This window comes from Salvelinus fontinalis, chromosome 42, assembly GCF_029448725.1.
Source record: "Salvelinus fontinalis isolate EN_2023a chromosome 42, ASM2944872v1, whole genome shotgun sequence".
NCBI lineage: Eukaryota > Metazoa > Chordata > Actinopteri > Salmoniformes > Salmonidae > Salvelinus > Salvelinus fontinalis.
In genome coordinates, this window is record NC_074706.1 from 12,626,793 (window position 1) to 12,640,532 (window position 13,740).

A 13,740-nucleotide genomic window follows, 5' to 3' on the forward strand; every position below is an offset into this window, starting at 1 on the left:
AGGTAGATTTGAGGTTGATAATTCATTGCCTACGGCTAAACTCATGTATCAGTCCCAGATAAACTAACCTACGTCCCACTGCTGGCACGTTTACAATTGACGCTTTTCCATAATGTTGAATTCAACATCTGTTTTGTAAACAAATGAATTAAACACACCAGATTAGGGCTACATAACAGCAGACAACCTTTCATGAAATTATTCGGAATTGTCATTCATTCAGGAAAATAGAGCTACCGGCAACTCATTTTACATTCCATCCGATAAAACAGAGTTGCTTCACGGATTTTTACCAAGGCGGATTACTCAAGCAAAGGCCATATGTTTAGAAACCGTCAAACCAGAATTGCATGATCTGTGGATTTACGCAAATCAGAAGAGGGAGGTAGCCTAGTATGTTACCGGAAATGTTGTACGCATGTGCAAAGACTTCTAGCAGCTGCGTTTTTTTTATTTTACTCCTGTCAAACTGTGTCAATTTAGTCCAGTCGACAATTAACGAAATCATATTATTTAGATTGTTACTGGAATGGATGATTGAACAACTCGGAAAGGAGTTGTCAATTTACCCGACGTTGTTAAAAAGTAAAGTACAAGAAAAGTCCGCCTATTGTTTAGGGGAAGTCCCTCTAGGAAAGTCCCTGTAGTTGTCGGAAATATTTCTTTCCAAATTCAGATGAGCCACATCCTTTTGGCTACATAGTTGACATCCTCCTCAGTCTAATTTTGAAGACATGTTGCCTAACCTACGAACACAAACTCTATCGAACCAATAAACAGATTAATTTAAGAAGCTGATGGAATATTGAAGATTTTTCCCAATCCTCATCTATCAGAAGCAAAGGTGTTAACTCTGGAATAAAGAACACGATGGATGTCATTTTGGATAATGATACACTGAAAGCAAAGATACGGAGCTGCAATACATTGAATACTTTCTACCACGAAACTCTGCTGGAGATTGACACATTAAATAAGAACATCTACAAAAGGGACAATGTAATCGCAGATTTAAAGGCTAGGTTGGGCAAATACGAGAATACCTGGATCAATGTGGAAGGGTATGACCATGTTGTCATAGCACCATCCAAATCTTTGCTGGAAAGTTTATGCAAAGAGATCTGCAAACTGAAGCAAAAATGGAAAGACACAGAAATGAATACGGCTCAGCAAGCAGAGTTGAGCCAAGAAGTGAGTAGAATTTACTGAATTTTATGTGTTCTAAATGTTTATCGTGTGGAATTTAATATTTAGACTAACCCTGTGAAACATAGTTGTGCCTTTTAACATTAGGTTATAGCCCTACTTGAAATGTCAACGTCAATGAATAAAAACGATCCTTTATGACAGATTTAGATCAACATGAAGGGTGTCCTTTCATTTTCAATTTGCACATTATGAAAGAAGGGTAGTTTAAGCCTACTGTAAATGGTCTTCTCTGAAAATAGCCACTAGCCTACACCACGCCTAAATGCACTTGGTTTGAGAGAACCCTAACCCTACACTAGTTCCTAACTGAGGTCTATTGGAAATACTACTAGTGTAGGCCTAACCAACCACCAAACTTGCCAACTAGGCTTAATGAAATGTCCCTGCTTCAAAACCACCTTGCAGTGCATAGAGGATGTTGCTATAGCAATAACCTCTCTTTTCCATTTCAATGTGTGGCGGGGTGCAGGTGTCAGTGTTGTTTCGCCTTAACTTCACGAAACAAACACAAAGCTGTATCACATAAAAGTCATAATTCAATACAATTAAACATTACAAAAAGCTATATTATCCATCAATAATAATAAAAAAATGTTAAAAAGTATCTTCGGCATTTGACTCACATTTGACACTCAAGCCTATTCTATTCTATTCTCTCACCCCTGAAGGAGATACAGAGGTTGCGACAGCAGCTGAGGGAGAAGGAACGTGAGCTGGAGAGTGTGACCCGTCAACCGGACCACGAGAAGGACCAGGTTATCCAGAGGCTCCGCTCTGCCCTGGCCGAGAGGGACCGAGCACAGGCCACCCGTGCAGTCCTGTGCACCTCGCTGGCTGAAGAGGCCGACCAGCTCCGGGGCCAACTGGGAGCCACAGTCAGGGTGTGTCAAGAGTTACTGGGCCGACTAGAGGGAGAGAAGAAAGGAGGAGAGAGAGTGACGGAGGAGGTGAAAATACAGCAGAAGGCAAAAGAGGTGTGTATGAAGGTTGTATAATTAAGAAATAAGGCCCAAGGAGATGTGGTATATGGCCAATATACCAGGGCTTAGGCGCTGTTCTTATGCGCGACGCAACACGGAGTGCCTGGACACAGCCCTTCGCCGTAGTATATTGGCCATGTACCACAAACACCCGAGGTGCCTTATTGCTATTATAAACTGGTTACCAACGTAATTAGAGCAGTAAAAATACATGTTTTGTCATACCCGTGGTATACGGTCTGATATACCGCGACTGTCAGCCAATCAGCATTCAGGGCACGACCCACCCAGTTTATAATAAGTGTGTAGTAGCATGGTTATCAAGCGCTTTTATCCAATGCAAATTACAATTAACCCCTTACACTCGTAGGAATTGGCCTATATAGATAGGGCTAAATTGAAATGTTTTTTTACAGAAGAAATATGGAAATCATATGCATAACCATGGTAGCAATCAAAAGGGAACAGTTTGGAGATTATGGGGAAATAATTATTAGACTAAAGGTGAGGACAAAACAGTTCATCATCTTTGTTTTCTAGTCTCCCCGCTGCACCCCTCAAACAGACCTAACACATCTCTCTCTCTCTCTTCTGGACAGTACATCATCTTTGTTTTCTAGTCTCCCCGCTGCACCCCTCAAACAGACCTAACACATCTCTCTCTCTCTCTTCTGGACAGTACATCATCTAGTCTCCCCGCTGCACCCCTCAAACAGACCTAACACATCTCTCTCTTCTGGACAGTACATCATCTTTGTTTTCTTTTTGACTTGTAAATATCTGACTCCAAACATTATTGTGTTGATTTTATGTGTGTTTTACAGTTACTGTTCTGTTTGCCACATTTGGGGGCGGCAGGTAGCCTAGTGGTTAGAGCGTTGGGCCAGTAACCGAAAGGTTGCTAGATCAAATCTCTGAGCTGACAAGGTAGAAATCTGTCGTTCAGCCCCTGAACAAGGCAGTTGACCCACTGTTCCTAGGCTGTCATTGTGAAATAAGAATTTGTTCTTAACTGGCTTGCTTAGTTAAATAAAGGTTGAATAAAATGAACTCTGAAAATACTCTGGTAGCATGATAAGAATATTCATGGTCATTTGGGGTAGGTGCAACATAAGACAAAGAAATTACAAGTGAGAGGTCTAACTGGAGTCTCCATGTGGCAACACACCTCTCCAAAGTGTGCACAGTTCCTACTTAATTTCAGTGCACTTTTATGACTCAAAGAAGAGTCTTCAACTATAAGGTGCTATTTTGAGCGCTCCTAGCTGTACCGTTGAGGAACTAGAGCAAGCAGACTTGTACAGTAGTTGTTTTCTTAGGAACACAGCCCTGGATCTCCGCCTTTACACAATTACTGTTGCTGTTTAGGCATTCCAAAAATGGTCCATTAAAAATCGCAATCTGGTCAGGTGGGCATCATTTGAAAGCGTGTTCTATTGCGAACATGGCTAGTTAAGTTACGAAATACGATCTTACGGTGTTAGGCTCTCACAAGGCAATTCAGAAAAGCAAATTGTCATTTTGGTGCGACTAGAATAGAATCACGAGTTCCCGGCAAATGTCTTCACAATACACCATGTCATTCTTGTAACTGTACATCAAGCACAGTGATCATAAACGTTGGCACTGTATATTACATGAGTTTTGTGATATGAAATGGGGAATTGCACGTTTGAACTAACGGGTGTTTGGCTTGCTTGTGTGACACCAAAGTGGTATTATAATCGTCAACGTCTCATCTTTCAAAGTACATAAGAGTCCTCATTATTGACAGCATTTCCCTCACTCAGACGACACAATTTGTGGGAGATATGGGGGTAACTTCTTGTTCATGTCCAGAACCGCCGTCAGTCAAAACCAATACTGCGTTGGGAAGCAGAGACCTTGCGCTTTGACGTTACATATAGCATGTTAGTGTACAGCCGCTGCATACCAATTTCTGTGTTTATCATCACCCAAATCCGCTATTTTGAACCCTTAGAAGGGTACGAGTGTAAAGAGCTAACTCATATCCGCAAACTGTATATACTGAATGTTATATGCAGTATATGTGGCCTATGCTGGAATCGAACCCAAAAGCCCACAATCCTGGGGTTGCAAGCACTGAACTCCAACTGAGAGAGGAGAACAGCAGTGGCTACATCCAAACTACATCCCCATCTGCAAAATACATTGAAAATACGTATTTGCTCACTGGGAAAAGCTTTTTCACTGTAACTTATCCAAACAAAAAAAATGTAAGTAATGAAAAAGATGTGTGTGTGTGTATAAAAGCGTTTGGAATCTCTCGGCCTCTGCCATTATGTGCTTTTCAGCCAAGTTGTTAGTGTTTGTTTCTGTTGTATTTCTAAACAGATAGTTTCATTTTGAGCTCTTGTTTCCCCTTTTCATGGTCAGATGTCGGATAATACGGAAGCGGGTCGCGGTGACACTCTGGTCAGCAAACTCCAAGAAGAGAACCAACAGCTAAAACAAAGAGTGGCATATGTAAGCAGGAACACACTGTAGAAACTCCCTTCTACCTACATTAAAAAATACTATAGTATACTATGGTATTCACTGTAGTGTTTTTGCAGACTTTACTGTAAAAACACAACAGTGAATACTGTAGTATTTAATATACATGACTGTAGTATACTGTAGTATGCGTATACTATAGTAATTACTGTAGTAATCCAACATTGTCATAGCAAATGGGCTGTCAGAACCCGAGTGGCGCAGCGGTCTAAGGCACTGCAGCGGTCTAAGGCACTGCATCTCAGTGCTAGAGGTGTCACTACAGACACCCTGGTTCGAATCCAGGCTGTATCACAACCGGCCGTGATTGGGAGTCCCATAGGGCGGCGCACAATTGGCCCAGCGTCGTCCAGGTTTGGCCAGTGTAGGCTGTCATTGTAAAAATAAGAATCTGTTCTTCACTGACTTGTCTAGTTAAATAAAGTTTGAATATTTTATATTTCTTTGAAAGAACCAAAGTTGAACAGCCGTGTGTGTGTGAGAAGCTGTGTGTGCACAAGTGTGTGTACATGTTTGTGACTAATGTCTCCCTCTTCCCCTCCCTCCTTAAATTTCCCAGGTGGAAGGTCTGAACTCCAAATGGCAAAAGTATGACTCGAGCAGGGAAGAGTTTGTGAGGAGCCTGTGTCAGAGGCTGAATAAGTCTAGTGCCCTGGCTGCTGCCTCCAGCCCTGCTCCAGGTGTGGGGCCTAGGCTAGGGCCCAGGCCTACACAAGAGCCTGGGGCTGGCCTGGGCTTGTTACCTGAGTTGGTCTCAGCCAACGCTGGGTTGCTCCAGCAGGAGATAGCCAGGCTCAACGGCCTATTGGAGGAAAAGATGAGGGACTGTGGGAGGTTGGGGAGAGAGCTGGTTGAGAACAGGAGACGATACCAGGAGAGCATCCAGACGCTAGAGCAACAGGTTAGTCTGGTGTAGGATCGTCTGACTCATCTCTCTTTCAATTTCTCTTTGTCTCTCTCACATTCTCTTTGTCTCTTTTTCTCTTTCTATCTCTCTGTCTGTTTCTCCCTCTGTCTCCCCACTCTTGCGCTCCCTCTTCTTTCTCTCTGACACGTACACATGAATCCATGCATCACATAGCACTGTCTTTAAAGAAAACCCCATTGAATCCAGAAACCTCTCTCTCTTCTCTCTCACATACAGTTCCACCCTATTCAGTTGAATCAGAAACGTATCCCTCTCTCTTTCTCACACATACCCTCACCCTTTCCCTCTCTCCTTCACAGGTTATCATCTACACAGATGACTTTAAGTCGGAGCGGGCAGACAGGGAGAGAGCGCAGGGCAGGATCCAGGACCTGCAAGAGGAAGTATCTCAACTACAAGAGCAGCTACACACACAGGCACAGGTAAGGCCACACACACACAGTCATTACTAGCATACATCACATACAAATGTGTTTCAGGAGATATGTTACATTTGCCATTTATTGAGGATTGATGATACAATGATGTTTCGACAGACATGTTCTTCATACAGTTCGCTAATGGCTAATAAGATACAGTATTTGTATTTGTATTTATTAGGGATCCCCATTAGCTGTTGCCAAGGCAGCAGCTACACTTCCTGGGGTCCAAACACATTAAGGCACTTACATTACATATAAAACAAAGATAAAACATTACATCATATAACATTACTACACCCCTACATATCTACAATACAAAATGTATAATACCACCATACAACAATATTACAATATACGTGTGCTAGCGCTTGTATGCGTGTGTCTGTACCTTTTGTGTGTGTCTCTTCACAGTTCACACTGTTCCATAAGGTTTATTTGTACCTGTTTTTTAAAATCTGATTCTACTGCTTGCATCAGTTACCTGATGTGGAATAGAGTTCCATGTAGTCATTGCTTTATGTAGTACTGTGCGCCTCCCATAGTCTGTTCTTGACTTGGGGATTGTGAAGAGACCTCTGGTGGCATGTCTTGTAGGGTATGCATGGGTTTCCGAGATGTGTGCTAGTAATTTAAACAGACAGCTCGGTACATTCAGCTTGTCAACACTTCTTACAAAAACAAGTAGTGATGAAGTCAATCTCTCTTCCATATTGAGCCAGGAGAGATTGACATGCATATCATTAATGTTAGCTCCCTGTGTACATTTAAGGGCCAGCCATGCTGCCCTGTTCTGAGTTAATTGTAATTTTCCTAAGTCCCTCTTTATGGCACCTGACAACACAACTGAACAGTAGTCCAAGTGCGACAAAACTAAGGCCTGTAGGACCTGCCTTGTTGATATTATTATTAAGGCAGAGCAGCACTTTAGCCTTATCCCCATCTTAGCTACTGTTGTATCAGTATGTTTTGACCATGACAGTTTACAATCCAGGGTTACTCCAAGCAGTTTAGTCACCTCAACTTGCTCAATATCCACATTATTCATTACAAGATTTAGTTGAGGTTTATGGTTTAGTGAATGATTTATCCCAAATACAGTGCTTTTAGTTTTAGAAATATTTAAGACTAACTTATTCCTTGCCACCCATTCTGAAACTCACTGCAGCTCTTTGTTAAGTGTTGCAGTCATTTCAGTCGCTGTAGTAGCTGACGTGTATAGTGTTGAGTCATCCATAGACACACTGGATTTACATGTCATTAGTAAAGATTGAAAAAAAAATGGGCCTAGACAGCTGCCCTGGGGAATTCCACCTGGATTATGTTGGAGAGCTTTCCATTAAATAACAACCTCTGTTCTGTTAGACAGGTAACTCTTTATCCACAATGTAAAGCCATAACACATACGTTTTTCCAATAGCAGATTATGATCGATAATGTCAAAAGCAGCACTGAAGTCTAACAAAACAGCCCTCACAATATTTGTATCATCAATTTCTCTCAGCCAATCGTCAGTCATTTGTGTAAATGCTGTGTTTGTTGAATGTCCTTTCTTATAAGCGTGCTGGAAGTCTGTTGTCAAATTGTTCACTGTAAAATAGCATTGTATCAGGTCAAACACAATTTTTTCAAAAAGTTTACTACGGGTTGGTAACAGCCTGATTGGTCAGCCATCACATTAGGGAACAACAGAGGGCACTTTCTTAAAATAATAATAATGATAAAGTGATCATTTTATTTGTATGGAGTGTTTAATACATTATCCTCAAAGTGCTACTATGCCCAGTTTGGCTATGGGAAGGAACACTTTTACTCATGATCATCATTAATTTCTCTTCCAGAGCCCTACTAGAGATGTCGACTCCACGTTCCAAGTCCATATGGGACACCGGATCTCCCCGCGTATGAGCACGGACTCGGCCGAACCACTGCTGAGGAACAGCGTTGATCCACCTGTGGCAAAACATCAAAGCGGGACATCGCCTGGGGCGGCGTCGGCGGTATTAGCACCCAGTCCCACCTGGACAAAGTGCCAGGGTTCGTCGGAACTCCAATGCCCACGATGCTTCACCACGTATGATGACGCACATACGGTGGAGTACCTCAATCACTTCGAGGAGTGTGCCAGACTATGAGCTCCGGCGTGAAGTTTCCTCTAGGTACAGATATAGGATCAGCTTCCATTCCCCAAACAAAACCATAAAGTGGGGAAAATGCAAAACTGACCCAAGATCAGTGTCTAGGGGCAACTTTTCCCTACTCCCAAGCTAAGAGAGTTACTACCCCGCCCACCCCACTGGGGTGTTAAGACTAATATCGCTAACTGATGATAATTGAGCACTGAAGAAAAAGCACTACATGCACCCTAAGAAGGGTTGGTACCGGGGAGCTTCGAAAACTGACTAGTTCAACTGGGTTGTGTTCATTAGGCACTAAATGGAAGAAAATGGACTGAAACAGGGAGGTACTACCTGGACTTCAGACGCTACCATGCTTTTTGGTTGTTAAAGGACAGAATCAAATATATTATCGATGCAGAGTTGGAGTGTCAGTACTAGCTTGATGGTCGTAGTGGGAGAAATAGCGGTAGCACTTTATTTTACAGTACAGAAAAGAGCAGGTATTTACCAGGAAACTACATGACAAAATGATAACACAGTAATGACTTTGAATGATCTGTTTCTTTCTTTCGGATTCGTAACAAAAAACACCACTGGCCACCATTTTGAATGGGTTGAGTTCCTAGTAAATACCTGATAAATACCAGTGGGAAAAGTAAGTGTGTAAAATCAAGTTTTTGTGAAATAGCTTTGGTTTGGCAAGCCGAGGCGATTTCCAGTGCAAACCCACTCATGTCTGACTACATGATCCATGTCAATTATCACATGATACTGCATGGGTGTGTTTCTGTGTGGAGATGGTTGATTGCGTGCTCTGTCGAAAATCTAGATGGGAAATTGGATGTTAATTGCGATATTTCAATGTCACAAACCTCAATTCAATATTCCGGCATCAAATTGTTAATCTGTTGCACTTTCCTAACCTGGTTACCAAAGTAATCGTTTATGTACAGATGCATTTACTGGATTTGAAATACATAAGCTTCTTTCTGGTTGAAGATACTGTATGAACGTGGCCTTTCGTTACCATGGTGCTATTTGTTGTACTGTATATTTTGATGTTGTTGACATGTTTTGTGTAAGTCATCTATTTTCAATTGAACCTATATATATTCACCTATGATCTTTGTGCCTGGAAATATGTATTCACAGTATTATATACGATTGAATATTTATTTGCTATTTCTTTTTCAAATTGGCAAATCTTTACAGTGCCGTGTCAAAATGAACATCGCCATCATGTTTTGAGGTGTCGTCTGAATCCTGGTACACCAAAGCAGTATGTTTCCCACATCCTGGTACGATAAGACAGTGTGGGAGACAAATTCTCCATAACATGGCACCTTAAAAAAAGTGTCTGACATTTGAAACTACATTAGTAGAAATTACCTCCGAACTGACTCAAGTTTTATTTTTCTAGAAGCCATTGATTTATAAACATCAACATGTGACTATTTGTTTTAACCTGTTTAATGGAAAAGATATTTTTGTAATAAAAAAACGGTTGTTTGACCAATCATGTGGAGTGTTTGTGATACAAACCAGACAACATCTCAGCTTGAGGAACTTTTGTTGGATTTTTGTTTGCTTGGTGGATAACTGCTTGTCAAATTATAGTTTTGGGGGCAGAGTCAGGAGGAGTGAGAGTGTGAGACAGCGAGAGGCTCTGACCATAGATTAACCATTGAAACTCAGGTCCCACAGGACCCAAGTGTGTGTGTGTGTGCGCGTCTATCTGCATTCGTGTGTGTGCGTGTCCAACAAGTGTTAATATTTGTGTGCGTGCGTGCGTGCGCTGGTATGTGTGTATTTGTGTGACTGTGGACGTTCCTTGTCTGACTGTGTGTATGTTTGTACACACTTTGGGAAACCCCTTCCCAGAGTAGCCTGAATGGGCACGCTGTCCTGTGTCAGTGCCACATTCCCAGCTGTCCTGTGTGGCTGAAGTGAACACAGCAAGGGGACTAGAGACCAGTGAGACAGAGGCTCTGGTTACATCCTGCTCCTAACTACTGATTTGGGATCAGTTGTCTTCAGACTAGTTCTCAATTAAATCATTTTGAGCTAAACAACACAAGTCCAGGACCAGTTGTTACGGGTACAATATGGCCGCAGGGAACTGGACATTCCCTGTTAGAAAGTAGCTATTTAAAGGGGTGGCAGATGAAGCACCAAACAAGGTCTGTGTGTGTGTGTGTGTGTGTGTGTGTGTGTGTGTGTGTGTAGTCCATGTATTTCCGTGTTCGAGACACTAAAGTAGCAGATCACTGGATCGTTAAGCTCCATTGTTTTTTTTTGTTTTTTAGTGGGTAGATCAGCTTTAATATTGCAGAGCAATATTGTTATTGGAGTCCCAGTTTATCTTGAAAGAGAGAGAGTTCCATGTCACACTCTTCTGTGTACTGGTATGATTAGAACACAATTTAAAAACCTAGTCAATTATTTTGCAGTTCAGAGGTATAGGTGTTACTTTGTTTTTTTGTATCTTTCTATATTTGAATTGATGATTTAGCCTAGTGTAGTATGGCTGATATTGATATAGTGTATTATGACTGCCTACGGAGGATTATAGTGTCACAGACAGTATATACAATATGTTTTAAGTCTGTAATAGGTATTACTGTTGTAATATTGTACAATGACACTTCAATTGAATTTTAAACTCTAAACTTCTAAACTCTAAAAAGTGTCCTTAAACAAGCTTTTAAACTATATCCTATATAGAAGTAGAGTACAGACACGAGGTCACTCTTGCTGTACAGATGCAAATGGGGCCTCACTTATAGGAACTGTGACCTCCTACAAGAAAGGCCTCGCTAATTGTGTCAAGGGACTATAGCAGCTGAAAGAGATAGAAACTCCATCAGAAGTTTCAGAGTCCTCCGAAGAGCTAAGTCACAGACTGTGTTCCAAATGGCACTCTATTCCCTAGATAGTGCACTATTCCCTCAAAAGTAATGCACTAAATAGGGAATAGGGTGTCATGTGAGACTCAGCCACAGTCTCGAGATGACATTGCACGCCGCATACTCATATGCAGTCTGGGGAAGATGTTTGCGGTTGGACCAGTTCCTATCATTCTCAGACATTTACATCTGTTCAGTAAAAAGAGGGTGATTCTATGAGAAGTTTAATTCAATAATTCAATTGGTTGTGTTTCAGATTGTAGCTTTGTACAGCAATCCTTATTTGACTGTTGCATAAGACCCACACACACATAGTGTCACACACACACACACACGGCCCCCAAATAAGCCATGGTTGGGTTTGACAGGAATTTCCCCCCCAAACACCTACACAACTGCACGGTTGGTCTATATGTGAACACACAGCCCACCTGTATGGAGTGGAAAAATGTGGTATCACAAATCCCTTTTGCTGCACTCAGCGACCTTTTAATAGAAACAATGGTTGACTACCTACGTTTACAAATCCATGAATTTCAAGTCAGATGACGTGGCAAAACAGTTCCTGGCGCCACTAGGTTTCCATTAACCGGGTGTCTACGAGATCTGTCCAAGTCATGCATTTTTTCAGCAATGGGAAAACTTAGCCTGACACTTATCTAGACAGACTACAGAATGGATAAATGTGGCATTTAATCTCATGTGTATCCAAAACGAATGGGAAATTCCCATAAAGGGAATTCCCAACACGCACTGTATGCGATGCTCTCTGGTTCACTTGAAAGTGGAGCGTGGCAGCTCTATTCTTGGGAGCTGTAGATCATTATTAGTTATAGGGGGTTGGAGGTGGTTGGTATTATTGCCAATTTCCTTTGTTCGTTTATTTTATAAGAAAGGTCAGTTCATTGGCTTAGAGTGGTTTTCCACTTGCTGGTACAAAACGTCATTGTGGAGTATAATAATGAACCCCCCCCCCCTACTGATTACAAGCTACAGGCAACCTTCAGGTCTGATCCCCTCTAATAACCCTATTGCCTCTCGCCCCTGTCGTAGTTAGAGCCCTGCCCTGTGTACTGAAAATAGCACCATGATATTTTTTAACCCCAGCCATCACAGGCTAGAGGGATAGAGGCCAAAGCCAAGGATTGTCAGGTTTCTTCAAAGTAATAGTGATGCAGATAGTTTTTTTTTTAGATTATTTTAGTTATATAGAAAATGTAGAATAAGAGTAATGTCATACATGTGGTCCAATATGGCTCAGTTGTTAGAGCATGGCAATTGCACCAGGGTTCTAGCATTGATTCCTGGGGCTACCCATACGTAATGTATACTTTTAATTTACCTTTATTTAACAAGGCAAGTCAGTTAGGAACAAATTCTTATTTTCAACGACGGCGTAGGAACAGTGCCTTGTTCAGGGGCAGAACGACAGATTTCTACCTTGTCAGCTTGGGGATTTGATCTTGCAACCTTTCTGTTACTAGTCCAATGCTCTAACCACTAGGCTACCTGCCACCCCATGACTGTAAGTTGCTTTGGATAAAAGCGTCTGCTAAATGGCATATATTATGTATCATACATAATAATATCATCAATATCATCGAGTTAATTTTCATGAACTTTGGAGACCGAGGGATTCCTGAAAAAGGAAATAAATAATACTTTCATCAATGTATTAATGTATAATCTACAGTAATTTAAATTATGTTTCACAAATACCAGAGCAAATATTAATGTCCTTGTCTAGTTCAGGTAGTCCTTCTTGTATGCCCTCGCTTACTCAAAAGCAGATGTCCGTTCTTACATCATTGGTGACTGAGAGCAAACACACTGTACAGGCAGGCAGTCAGTTGGTCAGCTATTCATTACAGAAATAAACAATGACTAATTTCAGCTGTGCTGTCTCTTCAATCCATAATGTTTCAACTTCTCTCTGATGAAAATTTCCCGCATTTCTTTCACCCGACAAATGTGTATGAATAGTGACTATTCATTGTGAAACCCATCTGTGATAAGAGCAGTTGATCCTTGAAAAATATGAGGAAGCAAGCAATAAGGGAGAATGTCCTACTGTTAAGGTCATTGTTACTCAATTCCTCTTCCTCTCTTGAAATGTTTGATTAAGTCACTCCAACTTGTTTTACATTTATGTTTTAGTCACTTAGCAGACGCTCTTATCCAGAGTGACTTATATTATTAGCGCATTCATCTTAATCTTAAACTAGGTGAGACAACAACATATGACAATCGTAGCAAGTACATTTACCCTCATTTTTTTCATTATTTCACCTTTATTTAACCAGGTAGGCTGCAAGTTGCGACCTGCGACCTGGCAAGTTGCAACAAAGTAGTTATCATCAAAGTAGGAAAAGACAAGTGCTGTGGGATTTATTTAAGATACTCTTTAAAGAGGTAGATAGTTTTACGAGTTAAGTTTATGGGAGAAAAAAAACTATATTTGATGAGTATGTAATGTTGTGAGAACACTTTACTTACAATGCATTATAATGCACTGTAAGACCTGTCGTGAACATGTATGGCCCATTAGTCATTTGAGGCAGTTGAAAATTTGTTACAAAGATTGACATAATATATTTTTTATCCTTATAATACGACATCAAAAAGGCTCATACATGCTTATAACAAGTTATAAAGCCTTAT

The 13,740-nt window shown here is 41.1% G+C and overlaps 1 protein-coding gene across 1 annotated transcript; it reads left to right on the forward strand.

Moving 5' to 3' along the window:
- Positions 1–427: 427 nt before the first annotated feature.
- Positions 428–9,689, forward strand: LOC129841322 (TNFAIP3-interacting protein 2-like). The gene is made up of 6 exons (XM_055909538.1): positions 428–1,191; positions 1,878–2,183; positions 4,587–4,676; positions 5,266–5,607; positions 5,934–6,056; positions 7,895–9,689. Exons 1-6 carry the CDS (start codon positions 871–873, stop codon positions 8,186–8,188), a joined length of 1,476 nt encoding a protein of 491 aa, XP_055765513.1. The 5' UTR covers positions 428–870; the 3' UTR covers positions 8,189–9,689.
- Positions 9,690–13,740: the final 4,051 nt, after the last annotated feature.

Excerpts from the sequence above, each read along its gene's own strand:
- LOC129841322 (XM_055909538.1), top strand. The coding sequence starts at position 871 with ATGGATGTCATTTTGGATAATGATACACTGAAAGCAAAGATACGGAGC. Across the intron at positions 5,608-5,933 it reads TCCAGACGCTAGAGCAACAG|GTTATCATCTACACAGATGA; the intron begins GTTAGTCTGGTG and ends TCTCCTTCACAG. Across the intron at positions 6,057-7,894 it reads AGCTACACACACAGGCACAG|AGCCCTACTAGAGATGTCGA; the intron begins GTAAGGCCACAC and ends TTTCTCTTCCAG.